Source organism: Bufo bufo, chromosome 5, assembly GCF_905171765.1.
Source record: "Bufo bufo chromosome 5, aBufBuf1.1, whole genome shotgun sequence".
NCBI classification, from domain to species: Eukaryota; Metazoa; Chordata; class Amphibia; order Anura; family Bufonidae; genus Bufo; species Bufo bufo.
Window position 1 is genome coordinate 187,662,719 of NC_053393.1, and position 22,547 is coordinate 187,685,265.

A 22,547-nucleotide genomic window follows, 5' to 3' on the forward strand; every position below is an offset into this window, starting at 1 on the left:
GAGCCATCCAGACGTCCCTGAAAAGGAGGAGCCGGCCCCCCACCCGGGTGGGTGGGGGCGCGCCTTCAGGCAGAGGACTGCTTTGCTGCGGGTGTGCGGGCAGCCTGCGGCTTGCGCCAGGAGGGCTGGGCCCGAAAAAACGGCTTCCTACGCTTGTCCTGGGGAGGAGCCGAAGCGGCAGCTGTGGTGGGAGCCCCAGAGGCCCTGCGGGAGGACCGAAAACGAGACGCACCAGGGCGTCCGCGGGGGGCGCCCCTGGCTTGGGGTTGAGGAAGATGGGTGCTTTTACCACCCGTGGCCTCCGAAATAAGTTCGTCTAGGCGGACCCCGAAAAGGCGGGAACCCGCAAACGGTAGCCCCGCCAAGGAACGTTTGGAGGCAGCGTCCGCTTTCCAAACCTTCAGCCAGAGCTCCCTCCTGACGGAAACTGCCAGGGCGGGGGGAGCGTGCAATAAGGGCTCCCGCATCAAGGGAGGCCTCACAAACAAAATTCCCGGCCCGAATAATAAGCTGGGCCAAGGAACGTAGGTCCTGGATGGGGACGTCCGAGTCCAACTCCTGTTCCAGCTGCGCACCCCAAGCAGAGATTGCTTTCCCTGCCCAAGCAGAGGCAAAAACCGGTCTGAGAGCAGAACCGGAGGCAGCAAAAATGCCCTTGGAAAGGGTCTCCATGCGACGGTCCTCCGCTGACTGAAGAGAGGACCCGTCGGGAACAGGGATGGCCGTGTTCTTTGACAGCCGGGCCACAGGGGGGTCCACCTTGGGTGGGGAAGACCATGTGGCCACGACATCGGCTGGAAAGGGATAGCAAATGTCCAGCTTCTTGGGGTTGACAAAACGGGCGTCCGGGCGAGCCCAAGCCTTAGACACCACAGAGGAGAAATCAGAGTGGATTGGAAAGACTTTTGAGGCCTGCCTGGGTCTGATAAAGGAGACGCTAGCTGCGTCAGAGCTAGGGGGATCATCCTGCACCTTAAAGGTGTCACGAATATCAGAGATGAGTTGACCCATCGCTGAGGCTAGCTTGGACGGCAGGGCCGAGTCCATTTCCAAATCTGAAACCGCCAATTCACCTTCAGAGAGCGAATCCTTTGGAGAGGAGAGGCTCGTCTGGGTGCGCACGCATGGCGGGGAGAGTGAGGCCTCAGAGGAGGAGGCTCGCTCTACTCTAATACGCTTCTGAGAGTGCCTAGCTCGGGAGGGGTCACTAAGAGAGAGTGAACCCGCTGCAGCGGCAGAAGCAGTGGACCCGGAGGGCGCGACAGTCAGAGAGGCGTCCTGCGGGGTAGGTGGCCTGTCTATTAGGCGGCCCACGACATGAGTGAGGCTTTCCACGGCCTGGGACAGGGATCTAGCCCAGTCAGGCGGGTCAGAGGAAGCAGGGAGCGACACAGCGGGCGACTGAGGCTGCGGTGGAGCTCGGCATGCAGTACAGTGCGGATCAGACTGCCCCCGGGGAAAGGGTTCCCTACAAGCAGTACAGGCATGGTACCAAGGCTTGGCGGCTGCAGAAGGGTCTGACATGGTGGAAAAAAGATGTTGCACTTAAAGTGGGAGACCCCAAGAAAAGTGGTGGCACGGAGGGGGTTAACAGTCCTACCAGACCCGGATGATGCAAGTGGCAGCGGTAAGGGGAACAGACTGAGGAGGCTGTGGAGGAGAGGCAGCAGCACGGAGATGAATGGCTTCAGGATCGCACGGCAGAGAGGATTCCACGCAGCACTGAGAAGTGGAGCCCGATGGAACCGGAAGTAGCGGAGCGCATGTAGGAAGCTCCGCCCCCCTCTGCCGCGCTGAAGAAGAAGCAGAGCCGCGCGCGCGCGGCAAAATGATTTTAACCCCCAAGGATGATGAAGTGCCGGCCAAGATGAAATGGCGCCGTTCACGCCAAGTAAGCGGCCCCCGCCGCGCCTGGATGTGGCAGACGGCTTGCTTTTGCCTGCAGCCATCCCCTGAAGGCAGCGTCCCTGCCAAGGACTTGCCCTGATAAACTCCCCTGCCCGGTAACGGTCCCGATATGCCCGGGGGGGGGGGGGGGGGGGGGGGGGGGGGCGGTCGATGTAGCAGTGGCCATGTAGCAGTGGCCATGGGGGATGTAGCAGTGGCCATGGGAGCCCAGGAAGCCTGTAGCAGCGGTGGGAGGGAGGAAGGGGAGGCTGGAGCAGCCACTCTCACCATACGCTGTCTTCGCCCTCAGTCCATCCAGCGGGGGTCGCCCCTTCAGCTCCTGGCACCGCAGTGGCAGGAAGCCGGGGGAGGGACTTGGCGTGCGGACGACCCTGAGCTGGCGGGACGCAGGGGAGCGAGGCTGCCCTGGTCCACCTTGTCTTCTGTGGGGGAGGCGGCAGTGCGGAATTACCGGCACTGGCGCAACTCAACCCCGGGAGAAACAGAGGGGTCTAATGCGCCTCTGTTGTCCCTGTAGGTAGAAAAAAAAAATCGAATTAAAAACAACAAATAACGCAAAAATAAAAAAATCATAGGAAAACAACCCTGCATAAGCAGGGGGTGTCTTGCCTCCTTGGACACTAAGCAAAAAACTGGCAGTCTCTTCTCCAGGCTGAAGGGTATAGCTGATGGAGGAGGGGCTTACAGCTTTCACTTAGTGTCACGCCTCCTAGGGAGCAGAGCTATACCCATGGTTTCCTGTGTCCCCCAAGGAATATGGGCGAGAAAAGCTAATTCCATAGGGGCATGTCTACAAAGGTTCTACATTCTACACAGATACCGTACCACACTGTGCAGAATTATTCAGACCAGAAGTGGCCAACCTGCGGCTCTGCAGCTGCTGTAACACTACAACTCCCACCATGCCCTGCTGTAGGCAGTGTGAGCATGCTGGGAGTTGTAGTTATGCAACAGCTGGAGAGCCGCAGGTTGGCCATCCAAAGGAAGACAAAGAAGCATCTCATTATCTTGTCAGACTGAATAAACGTTATGTATTGCAAGGCATTTTTTTTCTCTCTTATAAAAGGCTATGAACACATTCAGGGGCATTTTTTAGGATTATATTTTACTCATTTTGGGCAACAACAACAAAAAACAAACAAAAAACAAACAAACATTTTTTAATGTGTCTTTATTAAATTTTTTCGCCATTTACAGTAGTTTATAGGTTTAAGTTTCAGTCTACCTGCAGAGTACGTTGCTTTCAGTTTCACAGTAAGTCTGCCATGTTACTGTCCTGGCAGCTCGATATGTAGCCCTTAGCTCTGAATTCCTGACAGCTCATAAACACTCATTTAAGCCATATTCTTATCAGTTTTATTAGCTATAATAATGAGCGGTCAGGAGTTCAGAGATCAGATCAAGCATCAGAGCAGACCATTACAGGTTCAGTGTGAAATGAAAAATTATTTTTAGCACAAAATGAGTAAAATGCTATAATAAAAAAAAAATGAAAGCCCTGTAATTACCTGCACCGACAGTTCATGTGCATTAGGGTACGTTCACACAATGGATTTTGAAAATCTGCATGTTTTTTTCAGTGCTTTCTTTGCCTGTTTTTGTGTGGTTTTGGAAACTGTTTTTCAATGCTTTTTTTTTTTTTTAACTAATGGGAGTTTACTATATAAAACTGCATTTTCAGCTCATGGTTTTTAGAGCGGATCTGTGCCCCCCCCCCCCCCCCCCAAAAAAAAAGCCTAAAATGTACGGACACATACGGATCATTTTTTGATGCTTATCATTCAGTTCAACGATTCAGGGCAGATTCCGCCCCAAGAGAGGGCATGCTGCCTTTTTTTTTTTCATGTGCACAAAAAACATGTGCTGCTTCCCACTGAAATGAATGGAGTTTTTTTTTTTAGGTGTTTTTTGGAGCTGATATCCAGGACAGGGAGCTGTTCTCCACATGCGCCAGCCTTTGGATACTCCATGCAGATGTGGGATTTCAGGGCCCCTATGATAGAAATGTGGAACGGATGTGGACCCAGAACTACGGACCCATAGTGATTTGGTACATTTTAGCCCCCCTACCATTTAGGGGAGATTATTTTGCGCCGTTTCCCCACATTTGTTTTAGCACACTTGAAGATTTTTTTTACGTTATTTTGTCCGTTATTTTGTCATTCTGGCAGTGAGATTCTTATTAACAAAAGTTAAGTCTTAGGAAGCCCTCATTTCCAATCAGTGACACGTTAGTAATTAGTTCCCCAGGGAACATCATGGTATCTCTAAGCTGTGAATTGTCAGACTTGTCTATTGGCGAAAACAAGCTTTGAACCGAATACCATTTACCAGGAATGTCTAACTGCGCCAGCTACACGCGGGCCACTGACCTTAGTTTAAAGGAAGGAAGGGGTGGGGGGGGGGGGCTTGTGATATTAAACAAAGCATTTTAGGCAATGAAATGTAAGGGTGCATCTAATTCATAGCCAGCTATTTCACTCCTTACATTACATACAAAGGGTTAATCATTAACCACTTAGGAACAGGGGGTCCCGGAAGAATTCCTCAAGTCAGCAAATAAATAATAAGACATAGCGGCATTAGACAAGCTTCCAGCCAAGTGTCATTCTGCCATTACTTCCGGAGTTTCTGTGCCATTGATGTAGGACGCCTCAAAAGGCACATTCGAGCACAAACTGTATGTCAGGTCAGAAAATGAAGAGACCCCACACATTCATGTCTTCTCCAAATGACAGCTTGTCACTGACCAGTAATCGCAACTGCAGCATTTCTGAAAACGGCATATAACAAGCCTTCCGATAATGGATATGCCTCACAAGCCTGCACTAAACCAGTAGTCATTTTACAGTTAAATTAGCAGCCAAATCTTGATGTAAGGCTATGAAGCCGATACACGGAGGAAGCAACACATCTGTTTAATGACGTACGGAGATCTGTATTCCAGACCACTCTCCGGCAGCAAACAAAGCGGACGCCAAATTGCAATGTCTGTTATAAAGCATACATTACGTTCATCTATTCTGTATACGGGCTCGAGGAGTGTGAGAGAAGTATTTTCCAGTGACCTCACAACAGTACATTATACAACACTCTCCCTATAATCTGAGGCTGAAATTCTTTAGGACAGCAACAGATGGGCTGATCCTGTTGACCAAATGCCAGATTCAGTGTCCAATTTGGCAATGAATGGAGATGGAAAAAAATAAATAAAAATGGGATAAAATCGGGCAGCCTGACACATTGGCTGAATCAAATAATCTTACCAGCCGGCTGGCTTTACTCACTTATTTTATAAGGATTATTGTTTTATTTTGCAATTCAGGAAAATTTGGTAACCGAAGCGTAAAAATAAAAATAAAAAAAGTATACACACACCAATAACAGTCAGCATGTACGCCGTGGCTGTTAGCACTCGGCAAACACTTAATATATGGATTATGAATGACATTACAGTTATAGCCACTATATAAATGAGGACATTCTTACACGTTTGTCAGCTGATCGGCGGGCCTTTTACATGGGCCAGTCATTGAGAACGAACGAGCACTGGTCAGATCTTTTATGCCTGCATAAAATTATTTTCTATCAGCAGTATGTCTGCTCATGTAAAGAAGAGATCAAAAATATTAACAAAACAAGTAGCAATTATTTGTCTCATAAACAAGAGTTCTTTACCTGCGAGGGGCTGTCCCAGCTGCTGAAGAAGCCCCCCGGCCTCTTCATTGACCGCGCCACACATCCCTGACCTCTTCCTCCTACTCTGCTTCCGCAGCGGTGACTGTTCATGCACCAATAACCAGAAATGTAGCGGTGCAGGGTCGCTGCTCCTGTAGCGGAGCCACTGCCCTTGCTACTCAGAGCAATAGCGCAAGCTTTGTCAATCAAGCGGCAGTGGGGCGCCCCTCACAGGTGAAGAATTCGGGTTGATGAAATGAATCGATTCACTCATCACTAGGTGGGACCCTACAATAAAATGACTGACCTTTCCTTCAGCCTTGGTCTCCAAATCCAAGTCCCCCACGTACCCAAAAGTCCCCCCCGTCCCCCAGAGTTCATTTGGAGGTGTGTGCCCAAGGAAAGGGCCTTATTTTAGTGTATGGTGCAATCCGTAAGAAGTCAGCTTGCTGGGACAGATTTTGATAAAAATATGTAAAGACCTGATTAATTTTTATAGTAAATATAACAATAATCCATGTATACAATCTAGGAATATATATATAAAGGGTTGGGGGGGGGGGGGGGTGCAGCTACCCGATGATGTTCATTCCAAATAAGTGAATTATTTACCTAAGTTTAGACAGCAAGATCTCAGTCCTGTCACAAGACCTTGCTCAATAATAAAATGTGCTTTTTATAGGATTTTATTTAAGTTCAGTGTGCCTCTTCCTTTGTGTACAGGACTGAGCTCCAGGTTGGCGCCCACCGATCATGTTACAGCATGTTTTAGCGATAGGGCATACCATTATTGCATGACTTTATCCATTTAATGCTTTACTATGCCAATCATATAAAAAAATATATAATGCTGCGTCAGAGGACAAAATGGCAGAGTAGGCTATTTGGTAAAGTGCTGGCTGCATGACGGAAACCGGACTGACTCCATTATAGTCAATGTGGTCCGTTAGACGCCGCTTGTGTCTATCATGCGATGGATCTGGCAGCTCTGTTACTTTCTTCGTTCTGCTCCTGGACAGAGCGCTGATGTGAATGCAGCATAAGACGTCTAGTGCAAGTCCTATGTCAGCTAGGAGGAAACCCAAGTATCAATGGAGATAGATACACTTTCCATATCTAGGCTCCCCAAGTGAATGCAGAGAAAAGAAAAAGGGTAATGAACTTTCTAGGTTCTGTATGGATAGATAGAACTTAATTTTTGATACGGCATTCATTAAAGGTTAATTACCATTAGAAAACATATCAACCATGAAAAATCCTATTAAGAATGAAGTGAAAACGAGAACAGCCGGCACCGAGTGAGGATCATTAGATTTTCTGTTCGCCAATACTGCGCTGCAGAAACAGATACGTCTTAGACTCCTTAGCAGCATGCATCCAACTATTAAACGTAAGAGGATTAATTACTTCACAGTGTAATACCCAACAATTAGCTCTTCTTTCCTAATAAAGTTTTTGCCTTTTATCTTCTTATCCAAAACTAGCAATGTGCACTGAATTATGAACAATGCCGAGCAGAGAAAAATGTAATCATTACAAGGCTCAGAACGGCACAATCCTGCAGGGGATGGTTTATCTGCCATATCACACAAGCAACAGGAAGAAAACACTACACATTATCAGGCTCCTGATAATGAGGAGCTATGGATACATCATCAATATCCGATCATCGGGGGTCTGACTGATGGAGCCCCACCGAGCAGCTGTAACAGCTCCAGTCAAAGTGTAGTGGCCGTTCCATGTAACTGCAGCACAACTCCCGAGCTGAGCTGCAGGAACCCAGAATGGAAGAGCAGCTCCATTCAAAGTGCTAGTTCCAGGAATATAAGATGCAAGGAACAGCTGATCAGTGGGAGTGCCGGACCCGCACTGATCTTCTATTGATGGCCTAGACTCTGGAGCTTGGAAACCGCCAGCAGTAGTGCTGAATATGTCTTCCACTGTACTGCACTTTATAGCCCTGAACCCGCCAAGAAAGGACTTGTGCTTTCTTGGCAGGGTGTCGGGATGGACACCACTGGAAACCATATCAGATGTCCGCTCTGTAAAATAGGGCTAATCCACAAACTGCTCCACGCCATTCCGACTGAAAAAGGGTGGTAGTTTCTGTTGTAGAATACGCACTGGATTTTGCCTTTGCAACGTCTACTGTCTGAACTATCCTTAAATGATAATACAAACAATTATACATACCTTCCTTTAGTTTAAAAGTATTAAATAATGCATTACTATCTAATAATATGATCTATCTTTAACCCCTTAAAGAGCAGGCCTATTTTCATTTTTGATCTTTCGTCCCCACATTCCTATAGCCATAACTTTTTTATTTTTCGGTTCACATAGCCATAGGAGTGCTTTTTTTTTTGCGGGACAAGATGCATTTTTTTAATGGCACCAATTAGTTTACCATGTCTGGTATTGGAAAATTGGGGGGAAAGGGGGGACAATTCCGCCAAGGTTTTTGGAGTTTTGATATTACGGCGTTCACTGTGCGTCCTTATTCTGCAGCTTAATATGATTACGGCGGTATCAAATCTGATGACAGATGCCCTTTAATGTACATTTTGTCACTTGTGGTAGTAACAAAGGTGGTAACAATACCATCATGTAGATGAAAAGATAAGGAATAGACCATATACTGTTACATTGTCACAGACCAAAATCAAATATAAAGCTCTAGCATTCTGCACAGAATTTCATGGTATAACTTAAATAAGATTAACCCTAAAAGGACCAGAACGCGAGTCATGATTCTGATCTAACAGTATTATGTTTACCCTCGTCCGTTACTAGTTTTCTCCCCGAAGACGTCAAAGAGAGGGTGAACATCTAATAGTCTCAGTACACGATATCAAGTTCAAAAGGGGCGCCTACGTTTACATCAAACTTGTCATTTCTTTGGTTCAATGAAGAAGCCTTTTCTTTTTATTTTGCGGGACACCTACTCCTAGGGGCGGCATGAAAAGAGGCTTAATTTCAAAATACATTCTGAAAAGAATGGTGCATCTGAGGCCAATATATATTTTTTTATTAACAACTTCCATCAGTAATGCGAGTGATGTAGACCTCTTGGATTCTAGAAATGTTTCTTTTAGGCCTCATGCACACGACAGTATTTTTTCACGGTCCGCAAAACGGGGTTCCGTTTTTCCATGATCCGTGACCGTTTTTTCGTCTGTGGGTCTTCCTTGATTTTTGGAGGATCCACGGACATGAAAAAAACGTTTTGGTGTCCGCCTGGCCGTGCGGAGCCAAACGGATCCGTCCTGAATTACAATGCAAGTCAATGGGGACGGATCCGTTTGACGTTGACACAATATGGTGCAATTTCAAACGGATCCGTCCCCCATTGACTTTCAATGTAAAGTCAGGAGTTAATATACCATAGGATCTGAGTTTTCTCCAATCCGATGGTATATTTTAACTTGAAGCGTCCTCATCACCATGGGAATGCCTCTATGTTAGAATATACCATCGGATTTGAGTTAGATCGTGAAACTCAGATCCGACAGTATATTCTAACACAGAGGCATTCCCATGGTGATGGGGACGCTTCAAGTTAGAATATACTGAGAACTGTGTACATGACTGCCCCCTGCTGCCTGGCAGCACCCGATCTCTTACAGGGGGCTGTGATCCGCACAATTAACCCCTCAGGTTCTGCACCTGAAGGGGTTAATTGTGCATATCATAGCCCCCTATAAGAGATCAGGGGCTGCCAGGCAGCAGACCCCCCTCCCTCCCCAGTTTTAATTTCATTGGTGGCCAGTGCGGCCCCCCCCTGCCCCCCCCCCTGCCCCCCCCTCCCTCTCTCTATTGTATTATTTTCATTGGTGGCACAGTGTGCGCCCCCCCCGCCCCCCTCCCTCTATTGTATTATTTTCATTGGTGGCACAGTGTGCGGCCCCCCCCCTCCCTCCCTCTATTGTATTATCATTGGTGGCCAGTGTGCGCCCCCCCCCCCTCCTCTATTGTATTAATATCATTGGTGGCCAGTGTGCGGCCTCCCCTCTCCCCCGCCCCCCCCCCCCCCTCCCCGATCATTGGTGGCAGCGGAGAGTTAGAAGCATCATACTTACCTGCGATGTCTGTGACCGGCCGGGAGCTCCTCCTACTGGTAAGTGACAGGTCTGTGCGGCGCATTGCTTAATGATCTGTCACTTACCAGTAGGAGGAGCTCCCGGACGGTCACAGACAGCACAGCAGGTAAGTATGATGCTTCTAACTCTCCGCTGCCACCAATGATCGGGGGGGGGGGGGGGGCGGGGGAGAGGGGAGGCTGCACACTGGCCACCAATGATATTAATACAATAGAGGGGGGGCGCACACTGGCCACCAATGATAATACAATAGAGGGAGGGAGGGGGGGGGGCCGCACACTGTGCCACCAATAAAAATAATACAATAGAGAGAGGGAGGCGGGGCCGCACTGACCACCAATGAAATTAAAACTGGGGAGGGAGGGGGGTCTGCCCCCTGCTGCCTGGCAGCCCCTGATCTCTTATAGGGGGCTATGATATGCACAATTAACCCCTTCAGGTGCAGCACCTGAGGGGTTAATTGTGCGGATCACAGCCCCCTGTAAGAGATCGGGTGGGGCAGTCATGTACACAGCAGGGGGCAGTCATGTACACAGTTCTCAGTATCTTCTAACTAGAAGCGTCCCTATCACTATGGGAACGCCTCTGTGTTAGAATATACTGTCGGATTTGAGTTTTCACGAAGTGAAAACTCAGCTCTGAAAAAGCTTTCATACAGACGGATCTTCGGATCCGTCTGTATGAAAGTAACCTACGGCCACGGATCAAGGACGCGGATGCCAATCTTGTGTGCATCCGTGTTCTTTCACGGACCCATTGACTTGATGGGTCCGTGAACCGTTGTCCGTCAAAAAAATAGGACAGGTCATATTTTTTTGACGGACAGGAAACACGGATCACGGATGCGGCTGCAAAACGGTGCATTTTCCGATTTTTCCGCGGACCCATTGACTTTAAAAAAAAACGGAAAACGGCCACGGATGCACACAACGGTCGTGTGCATGAGGCCTTAGTAAGTGGGAGTTATGCGGACCACAAGGAGTGTTTTATAACCTGTCATATGGAAAGGTCTGAAGACATCATGGGGCACTGTCCTGGAACATTATAATGTGATAATGGGAAATGCAGTGAGGGACAGGGACCTGTATTCATTGGATCGATGTGTTCCTTTAACTACAAAACATTTGAAGACAGTCCACACATTGTATTTTTTGCTCTACATACGTTCCCCATCACTGAGCAAAGGCTTTCCTTTCAAATACAGTAGGTAAGAGGATTTTTAATCCAGATTGGTACCGTGTTTTTTTTGGGCAGGCTGCTCCCAGAGCCCTGTCATGACCCACATGGGCATTTGTACAGAAAATCTCTCTGTACAAATGAATAGTTTAAGCCAGCTCCTTTTTTTTTTTGGTGAAAATATGGAATCACCTTAAAAGGGGACAGATGGAGGTTTATTTGCATGTTGTGGCCATATCATGGTTTAAACCAAAATATCCAATGTACTGGTTTTGCCACAAAGTAGCAAAAATTGCAGTAAGGCCTCATACACATGACCCTATCCGTATCTTTTGTGGACCCCATGACATTAATGGGTCTGCATTTTGCAGACCAGTATAAGACATGCGAATGCGGAAAGCTCAGGGAAGACATCTGTGTGCTTTCTGCATCCGCATGTATCTGCCGCAAAAGACAGAACATGTCCTATTCTGGTCGGCAGAATGCGGACCCATTGAAATCCATGGGTCCCCAAAAAAAAAAAAAAAAAACAAGGACCGCATCTGTAGTTTGTGGATCCGCGATCTGTGTACCGCAGAACGGATATGGCCGTGTGCATGAGGCCTTACAAAAGTGAACGTCACCGCTAAATCTGAAGTTAATAAGAACAGATAGGGACTCTGGTATAAAACAAAATAGTGGTTTTACATCTACTAGGACTAATGAGCAGCGTTATATTATGAAGCCTCATAATTGGCATATAAAGAATAAAAAAAAATAAAGATACAAGGGTCACTAAACTTACACACAAAAGGATCAGTTCTTAATTTACTGCTTGGCGAAAAACAAACAAGTAAGCAATCTTAATGGTCCATAAATCAACACAAAAGTCAAACGCCTTTAAAGCCCTGTGTGACTAATCCGGCGTACGCAAAAGCTGGATTTGAAATGCAAGTTGGCACTTACCGGTCAGTAACTGAAGTTAAGCAGAGCATTAGCGTGTTAAAAAAGACCATCAGCTCTTTCTGCAGATGCTGCCTCACAGCTGCTTGTGCATCATCCAAGTCCTTCTTGGCCGTTTGCTCTTTCTGGATGATTAGATCTAGTAGTGGACTTGGACTCTAAAAAGTAACATGGAAATTAACTGTGTTCCTTGGTGATGCCCAAATATTACGTGTAATGATGAAAAGTTGTGATCGACATCAGTGCTCTTTACACAAGCAAATGAAATTAATGGCACAGAACGGTGAATGACAAGGTGACATTTGCAACCTGCTCCCACAAATGGCCAAGTACATGATGTAACCGTAAAATAGAAAGACATATGCTCATATTTTTCACATTTTTATAACAATGTAATAAAATCAATAACGTTAAACAAATGATTTTGTATAAACCACAATATCAGCAGCCAAATGTTCTCAAATGCTTGCGGCTGAAGAGCTCTAAGTGCTACGTAGCATTCATCATTGGATCCATCATCTTCTATACCTTCATGATAAGTGAGAAGTCAGGTTAGATAAAGAAGCCCAGGCTTTTTTTATTCAATAAGAGGTTTTTGGTAATTATACCGCTAACATTTTCTCGTCTACTGAGATCTAAAACTTGCCTCCCGCTCACCATCTTGCATGTTAGACACATAAACTTGAAGTTTATAAAAGTGTGAGCTTCTACATATCCCTCAAATGTTACAAAAGACTAGAACAATAAGAGTTCCTACAGTTATTTTTTTTAAGGCAGAGAAGCTTTAGGGTTAAAAAAAAAAAAAAAAAAGTCATACTTACCATATTGTTCACCCCATAAGACGCACTTTTTCTCCCCCAAAGTGGAGGAAAAATGTCTCTGCGTCTTATGGGGTGAATACTAATGAGCGCTTGCATTATGGAAGCGCTCATTAGTACCGGAAAAGGCTGAATGCTTCCCGGTCCTCTGCCGTTGGCCGCACTGTGACTGTGCACAGCGGTATATAGAGACATAACTGCTGCAGCCAAAACATGGCACCATGACTGCAGCGACGGGGAGGATAAAAGTGGTGGCGTTGGAACAGGGGTGGTTCTGGGTGTAAGTATAACATTATTTTTAAAATAATTATAATAGGTTCCATGTCTTTAAAAAAATAAATTAGTGTTAACTATACTAAGGCTACTTTCACACTTGGGGCAGAGTGATCCGGCAAGCAGTTCGGTCGCCGGAACTGCCTGCCGGATCCGGCAATGCAAACGGACAGCATTTGTAGACAGATCCGGATGCAGACCAGTCTCACAAATGCATTGCAAGAACGGATCCACCTCTCCAATTTTCATACGGACTAACGGATCCGTTTCTATTTTTTTTTCACATTTTCATAAGGTATGCGCATGCGCAGACCGGAAGGACGGATCCGGCATTGCGGTATTTTTAATGCACTAATACATTTCAATGTAAATTAATGCTGGATCCGGCATTCCGGCAACTGATCCAGAATTTTGGATGGAGATAATACCGCAGCATGCTGCAGTATTTGCTCTGTCCAAAACGCCGTTCAGTGACTGAACTGAAGACATCCTGATGCATCCTGAACGGATGTCTCTCCATTCAGAATGCATGGGGATAAAACTGATCAGTTCTTTTCCGGTATCGAGCTCCAGTGACGGAACTCAGTGCCGGAAAAGAAAAACGCTAGTGTGAAAGTACCCTAAAACACAAACTATCCACACAAGGGGTCGCCCCCCCCCCCAAAAAAAATATTTATCACCTACGCACAGGATAGGAGATAAATGTATGATCTCTATAGAGGCTGGGGCCTTCACCAATCACAAGAATGGGGGTCCATTGTCCCCTGTTTCAAAGGAGTGCAGGTCAATCATGCTCACCACAGCTCCATTCAATGTCTAGGGGACAGAAGTAGATAGCCAAGCACATAAACAATAAAAAGAATGCTAGTGCGCATGAGGGACTATGGCTCTATGGGACCCCCCTTCTCATGATCGTGGGGGTTCCAATAATCATACATTTATCACCTATCCTGGTGGACAGGAGATACAGTAAATGTGTTTTGTGGGGCAAACCCTTTTAGTGAGCATCACTCACAGCAGTATTTAAAGGGTATTATTATTAGAACAAGCTATCCCATATACCTGCTGAACTGGTGGCGTCCCATCGGTCACATCTATAGGGGAATTTGCCATAACCAGAGTACCCCTTTAAAGTGTATTTCCAGTCTTCTAAAGGCCAAGAGTTATTCAAAGATGCCTGAAAAACTGGATGTCAGTGCGTACTTGTGTGTTGACTGATGGGTGTATCCTCGACAGTAATGACGGGAGGTAGCAATGTGTATGCCTGAAGTGGAAGGTGCATGCCAGACTGGGCGAGTGGAGACAGATCAACCCCATATATTCACACCCAAGTCATGTGCTCGGACTGTGCATACGTGACAAACGGCATATTGGGAAGCTGTAGTAGTGTGAACGCCCTGTTATATAAGCTGTCCTCACTATTTGTCACTCTGCGGCATTTTGTGCATGCTCCTGAAACAATCTTAGGGTGCATTCACACAACCGCATTTATATACGACGCAGACCCATTCATCCACATCCGTATGTCCGTTCCGTAGCCCCACAAAAAAGATAGAACATGTCCTATTCTTGTTCATTTTGCGGAAAAGGATAGGCATTGTTACAATGGATCCACAAATTAACGGATGTCATCCGTGTTTTTTGCAGATTCGCGTTTTTGGACTGCACAATACGACGGTCGTGTGAATGCACCCTTAATTAGATCCTGTAGAAAATGCTTCCATTTTCAGTTGGTGGCTAGTTAAGGGGGCACCTCTTATGCTAATTTCACATTTCCGTTCATTGTTCCAGCACAGGACAACCTGCTAGAGCTCTCTGGATCTATTGCCAGGTGTTACCTGAATTCCCGCCGTCCCCGTTGACTATAATAGGGTCTAGATCCAGCAGCCACCCAGCAAATATGCTTCAGATTCGGCTGCATGCAGCGTGCCGGGACCACGAACAGCGTGAAAGAAGCCATGATGTTCTTTTCCTCCTACTACAGACAGGGCAGAGGAGAGAGGCACCTGCTCCAGCCAGACACAGGAGAGTGAGAAGGAGGAGGGGGGACATAGTGGAGCTCCTGAGACAAACAGAGACTTTGTTATAAACTTCTCATTTTTGTCCGCAAAGAAAAAAGGAGAGATTTAGGGAGGAAGGGTTTGATTTAAAATATGTCTTAAAAGACATAGCTCACAGAAAGTTATGGCACTGGTTTTGGGGGAAAAAAGCAGATCCTTCTTTTCTAACCCTGGCAAATCTTCGTTCCCACAGCCTCCATGTGGCAGCAGTGTCCGGTTCCCAGGGGAACCATGGGTGCTGGGTGGCCTCCGCTGACATCGGAGCCCCAGGCCAGTGATGAGGTGCGCTGGGGGCTCGCCCGGCTGCTCCACCCAGCGTGCAGGCACGCTGGCATGAGCTGCTTTTCTTCAGAATAAAAGGCAGGCACCTGATTGTGCACGTGCCGGTGAATTTCTTCTCCTCCGACTCCCCCTACTGTTTGGTTCTGACTTTGGCGTACTGCATAGTCCAACTGGTATTCGACCCTTCCATCTGACTACTCATTTAGTGTTTGTCTGTTTCTTTGTCCCAGTTTGAGTTTCACCCCTTCACGTTTCGAAGTATAGGGACTGTCGTCCAGTTGTGGGGTTAGAGCCTAGGTTGACCGTGCAAGTAGGTAGGGATAGTGGGTCCGGGTCGCTTTAGGGCTGCACTATCCCCGACGGTAGTCATTAACCTGATGTACTTTTTAAATAGAAACAATCCATGTGTCACTGCAACGGAATAAGTCACAGGTAACATACAATTTACCAATGGGATTTAATAGCCTACAGAGCTTAGGGGCTAGCCCTGCAGACGTGTCATACAATAGATTCCTGTATGTTCTCGCAACGTCCGCGTTGTATGAAGCATACAAGGTGCTTAAGTAGTCACAAAGTGCATTATTAACCTACCGTTAACCTTTACAAATAAGGACAGGCAGACAATCAGTCAGTAACATTTAGATGAGACAGAGAAAACATAAGCAGCAACGACAAAAGTGCAATTTTCCAGTCCTCCATTACTAAATAAATGTAAGGCCGAATAAGAGTAGTATGAATACTCAGGATGAATGGCTCAGCGAGCCGGCAACCAAATACTAATGTTTTCTGATTATCATACAATGTCACTCTCGCTGCAGTATTTGCTGCTTTATTGAGACCCGGAGCATTGTGTGAGACAGATTCACTGCTCCCATCAGAATTCCATTGGCAGGTGAACAAAATAAATGTATACTCTTTACAGCTAAATTATCTTTACTGGCCATGGATGTTAATGCTGTATCATCTGTCAGAAGTGGCAATTGCAATGCTCTAAGGTACTGTTCTTACTTGTTTAAGTAGCATCTCTAGTATCCATTGGAGATCCTGCGAGTCTGAGCTTCGACTCTGTTCTCTCAGGATCTTGTTTAGGAAACTTATCACATCTGCTAGTAGCTTTTCATCTTCAGCGCATGCTGGTTGAACCAGCAGAAACCTACAGAGGGAAAAGAACAAACATTAACCTTTCTTCTGCTCGGGGCAAAGGAAATTTTCACGGCAAACTAAAGTCTTAACACAGAAAAAATAATGTTAGGGTTTGTGTATGTAGCCAAACAGGAAGACTCGGGAACACATCTGGTTGGGACCTGAGTGGAGGAGCCCACAGCTAGTCTGCGCGCATCGGGGGGGGGGATTGGGGGGGGGGGGGGGGGGGTGACGGCGGGGTAAGTACAGAGGAAATAATCTTTCCTCAATAGGGTCTGGAGACTCCGGTATTTTCGGAAAAGCCCAAAAGAACCAGATCTTTGTGATTTATACACTGCATCTTAATATGTTTTCAATACAGACATACAAAACTCCAGGCATCTTGGGGTTTCCAAGATTATTGTTTTTTAAATGATGACCCATCCTTTGATCTGATCGTGGGGGGGGGGGTCCAACACCCAGCCCGGACCCAGTCGATCAGCTGTTTGAGAAGGTACTGGCAGTAGCGCCACAGCCTTAGCTTAGCTCACCAAGTACAGCGGCTGAGATTGGCATGAACGTGATGTCACATGACCTAGGCAAAGCTGAAAAAAGGTGCGGAGCTACCGTCAGCATCAGTGCCTTCTCAAACAGCTGATTGGCATGGTCCAGTGTATTGGACCCCCACCGATCAGAAGATAAGCCATCAATAAAAATATCTTGGAAAACCCCTTTAAGCCACCCATACACATTATCACTGACCAAACCCAACAATTTCAGGTAACAAACTAATCTTTTAGGGCACTCTCCCCCAAAAAATTATGCCAGTAGATAGAAGGCTCGGGCAAGTTGAAATTCAATGTCGTCTTCTTTTGTCCTGGCAGCCATTGCCAAAGGAATAGCTAAGTTTTGTGGGTACTTAGAGCCTCTGTCAGCAGTCCGTGCACATGTGCAATTTGTGTTTCAATTTGTACTTGTACTATGCACAGTGATAAGAAGGCTGAATCTATTCTTCCTGCCAAAATCAAGAAAAAACCTGAATGACCCCATTATACATCAATGTGGTCCACTGTGCTAATAGTATCTGCTGTACAAAAATGGTAACCAAATGGCTAATGAGAACATAGCCCTAGAGGGGTTTTGCTGTCTCATGTAAATAAAGCCTATTTTATAATGAAAAGTTATTATTATTTTTTATTCTCAGTTTAATCCCAGCAAATGGGAACATTCCTGTATATATTCATAGAATAAAAACGTTTCCTGATCGTATCCAATTGATACATAAGTGGTTAGATGAAAGACCTCAAAGTGAAGCTTAAAAACTGAGAACTTTGCAGTACTGCTGGATGCTCCTGTACAATATTTCTGTGATAGACCTTAGTGGTGACATGTGCATGAACGGCGCATGATCATTGAGCTTCTGCAGTCACATGTCACCGGTGAGGTCAGTAATTGGCTGTAGCTTTCACGTAACAAAAAAAAAAAAAAAGAATAAATACAGCACCCACTAAAGGAGGAATAGGTGCGCGCCCCAATTGGAGCAATGTCCAATGTTCCCTCAGAGATCAAAAGGGCAAAATGAAAGCAGCACCCACAAACATAATGTTAAAAAGAAGTGTTCCTTTAATACATATGTGGTAGTCCAATTACATGCAACGTTTTGGCTATACCTTAAGCTTACCTAAATTATAGCTGAACTGTTGCATATAATCGGACTGCCACATATGGATTAAAGGAACACTACTTGTCAACATGATCTCTTTGGGCGCTGCCTTCATTTTTCACTTTTTGCAGCTTTCACGTAACTACGGACGCACTTCTGTTTCAGGAGCCTCTCTGCTGAGTTTCAAATGGTGATTATGTATATTCTTAAATGTCTGGTCAATGTTTCCCTTCTGGCTTTGTAAAAGGGGGTCTCCAGGACTTGACTGCCAATATCATTACAATAGGTCACTGAAAGTATGGTTGGTCAGCTGGTTGTAGCGCTGCGGCCTCTTCATTGTTTACTAGGTACAGCGCTATACATTGTATAGCAGCTGTGCCTAGATAGTAAACTGCCATGTAAATGATGAATGTGACATCACAGTCCTGAAGAAAATGGCGCTGCGCTTCTCCGAGCGCAATGACCCCTTCAAACAGCTGATTGGCAGGGAGCCCCCAATCTGATATTGAGGACCTATCTTAAGGTTGGGTTTTCAACAATTAAAAGCCAAAAACAAACAATGTAACGACACTCTGCAAACACAAATAAAGTAAATACAATTGTGCCATACTCACTATAGAAAATGTAAAATGCTAATGCTGCGTTAATAAATGTGAGATTCTTGGCAAATACATTTTGTACAAAATTATTTGTGTCCGTCTGCCGGGGTCAAGGGTAGTTTGGCATGCATGTGGAGCCTGCATCACCTGAATATAAAATGGAGGCCATTGTGGCACCATGAGAGGTGTAATATAATGTGGGCTCGGCATGCATGTGGAAAGTGCATTCCCTGAATGTAACGGAGGCTGGTATGGCTCCAGTGAATGTGGTATTTAGTGTTAGGTTCCCGTCTTAATGAAATCACCTTGATGCTGGCAGACGGGCTCAAAAAACTTTGTACAAAATGTATTCGCCAAGAATCTCACATTTATAACACAGCATTAGCATTTTACATTTTCTATAGTAAGTATGGCAGGATTGTATTTACTGTATTATTTGTGTTTGCAGAGTGCTGTTGCATTGTTTGTTTTTTGCTTTTGGCCTTTCAGCCATGGCGACGTGCACCTGCGCACTGGGATGTGCTGACTGACCCCCAATTTTATTTTCTTTGCAGTTTCAATATTTCAAATACTTTCAAAAACGCTTCAAATTGGGAGGCGACCAGAATATGTAGATTAAAAATGCATAGTTGTAAAAATATGAAGACACGTGCATATATGGCGATTATAACCATAAGCATAAAGATTTATTGCAGAAATTAAATGTCCCCAAGTGAATACTTTACTCAAACAAGACGTATTTATGGTCTCCTGAAAGCCTAAATAAGAACCGCAGAAAGTAAAAGCTGCTTGCACGAGCCACCTTAACCATCACGCGTGTGCGTGCATATTTTATGCAGAGCAAGCAGATATTTGAAATTGCGCAGCGAGTCTCACCTGCTTAATGCGGTATGCCAAGGCAAACACTTCAAGGAGGACATGTTATAGTCAGTGAGGCAGTTTAGAACCAGTCTGTCATTTAGGAGATAAAAATTCATCCTAGCAACGGCAGAACGAACTTCCCCATGAGACACAGCCTGAGTGATATAACTCAGGCAATCTTGCAGTCCACTGGTTGAGTGTGTCATCCTCAATGTCAGGACTTCTTCTGGGGATAACTTTAATGTATCTGAAAAACTTGGGAGAGGGAAAAAAAAAAAAAAAACTGCTGCAGCTTGAAATGTTATATACACAGGTACAGCAATAAAGAAATCTAGCTGACACGAGTAGCAGCTTGACATATTAATGTCTAACGGCGAGCTAAACACTGGAACATTAGCTAGCTGAGCGAGCACATATAGAAGAGCTAGTTCTCATCCATGCAGTCCACATTATCACACCATTCAAAGCAGGGAAGATGTTATACCTGATCTTCTTTATTATTTTTTATTTTTTTATATATATATATATATATATATATATATATATATATATATAATGAAGAAAATCCGCAGCACTCCTTGAAGTATAGAAAAATGTAGTTTTATTCACACATGTCAAAATCAGACAACCTTTCGGTTCTCTCCCAGAACCTTTTTCAAGTCAGGTCTGGCACCGCACAGCTACGGCTGAGTTAACAAGGAGTGCTGCCTGAATTTTTTCTTTATATATATATATATATAAAAAAAGAAAGAAAAAACTGTGGCAGCACCGTCCCTGATGCAAGCTGGTGGGTGCAACAGCCCAATACGGATTAAAGCCAATCTACAAATACAAAATGGAAAAGATGGGCAGCACTCAAAAAAGTAAAAAATACAAAAATCTTTATTTACCCCAGTGGGAAATGCAATGTTTCGGCTCTAGACAGGAGCCTTCCTCAAGCAGTGTACAGAGACAAAATGCCAAGAATATATAGCAACATACTCATTCATTAAAATTGGCAAAACATGTGCAATTAATTCATAGTGATTAATAATTAACAAAACAAGTGCAGTTACTTCATAATAATTAATAACAAATCTCACAGAATATAAAATAGACATATGACAATGTGATCCAAATTGAATATAACCCATATTGTATATATTTCCCTAGTGATACATTCATGACTGCATATAATAAAAGAAAAACTGCCATACAATATTAATTCCGATAAATATCATGATCAGTGTCATGTGTGAATAATAATCAAAAAGTGCCAAGTCTTACTAAGAGGTGTTGCGAGCGGAGGATGGAGGAGCATGGTTTGCAATGGAGTATGGTGAGAGGAAGTTCGAGGAGACATTTGAATGGCCTGCGGTCAGTCGCGCAATGATGTATGCGGCTACAACCGGAAGAAATTTGTGGATGGCATGCTGACATGCGCAGAGACGCTCCAGACACGCCGAGCAACATGCGGTATCTTAGATGGCAGCCATTCACCCTCTTACTCCTCCTCCATCCTCCGCTCGCAACACCTCTTAGTAAGACTTGGCACTTTTTGATTATTATTCACACATGACACTGATCATGATATTTATCGTAATTAATATTGTATGGAAGTTTTCCTTTTATTATATGCAATCGTGAATGTATCACTAGGGAAATATATACAATATGGGTTATATTCAATATGAATCACATTGTTATATGTCTGTATTTTATATTCTGTGAGATATGTTATTAATTATTATGAAGTAACTGCACTTGTTTTGTTAATTATTAATCACTATGAATTAATTGCACATGTTTTGCCAATTTTAACCACCTCAGCTCCCCTAGCTTAAACCCCCTTAATGACCAGGCCACTTTTTACACTTCTGACCTACACTACTTTCACCGTTTATTGCTCGGTCATGCAACTTACCACCCAAATGAATTTTACCTCCTTTTCTTCTCACTAATAGAGCTTTCATTTGGTGGTATTTCATTGCTGCTGACATTTTTACTTTTTTTGTTATTAATCGAAATGTAATGATTTTTTTGCAAAAAAAATGACATTTTTCACTTTCAGTTGTAAAATTTTGCCAAAAAAACAACATCCATATATAAATTTTTCTCTAAATTTATTGTTCTACATGTCTTTGATAAAAAAAAAATGTTTGGGTAAAAAAAAATGGTTTGGCTAAAAGTTATAGCGTTTACAAACTATGGTACAAAAATGTGAATTTGAAGCAGCTCTGACTTTCTGAGCACCTGTCATGTTTCCTGAGGTTCTACAATGGCCAGACAGTACAAACACCCCACAAATGACCCCATTTCGGAAAGTAGACACCCTAAGGTATTCGCTGATGGGCATAGTGAGTTCATAGAACTTTTTATTTTTTGTCACAAGTTAGCGGAAAATGATGATTTTTTTTTTCTTACAAAGTCTCATATTCCACTAACTTGTGACAAAAAATAAAAACTTCCATGAACTCACTATGCCCATCACGAAATACCTCGGGGTGTCTTCTTTCCAAAATGAGGTCACTTGTGGGGTAGTTATACTCCCCTGGCATTTTAGGGGCCCAAATGCGTGCGAAGTAGTTTGAAATCAAAATCTGTAAAAAATGGCCGGTGAAATCCGAAAGGTGCTCTTTGGAATGTGGGCCCCTTTGCCCATCTAGGCTGCAAAAAAGTGTCACACATGTGGTATTGCCGTACTCAGGAGATGTTTTTTGGGGTGTCATTTTACATATACCCATGCTGGGTGAGAGAAATATCTTGGCAAGAGACAACTTTTCCCATTTTTTTATACAAAGTTGGCATTTGACCAAGATATTTATCTCACCCAGCATGGTTATATGTAAAATGACACCCCAAAACACATTGCCCAACTTCTCCTGAGTACGGCAATACCACATGTGTGACACTTTTTTGCAGCCTATGTGGGCAAAGGGGCCCACATTCCAAAGAGCACCTTTAGGATTTCACAGGTCATTTTTTACACATTTTGATTTCAAACTACTTACCACACATTAGGGCCCCTAGAATGCCAGGGCAGTATAACTACCCCACAAGTGACCCCATTTTGGAAAGAAGACACC

At 44.7% G+C, this 22,547-nt stretch overlaps 1 protein-coding gene across 1 annotated transcript in view; it reads right to left on the reverse strand.

Moving 5' to 3' along the window:
- Positions 1-22,547, reverse strand: part of RTTN (rotatin) — a 228,839-nt gene that overhangs the window by 86,109 nt on the left and 120,183 nt on the right. The window contains exons 26-28 of the mRNA XM_040432294.1: positions 19,498-19,737; positions 16,246-16,390; positions 11,808-11,962 (exon numbers count right to left, since the gene is read on the reverse strand). Coding sequence (XP_040288228.1) covers positions 11,808-11,962; positions 16,246-16,390; positions 19,498-19,737 — 540 coding nt within the window. The remainder of the gene's footprint in view (positions 1-11,807; positions 11,963-16,245; positions 16,391-19,497; positions 19,738-22,547) is intronic.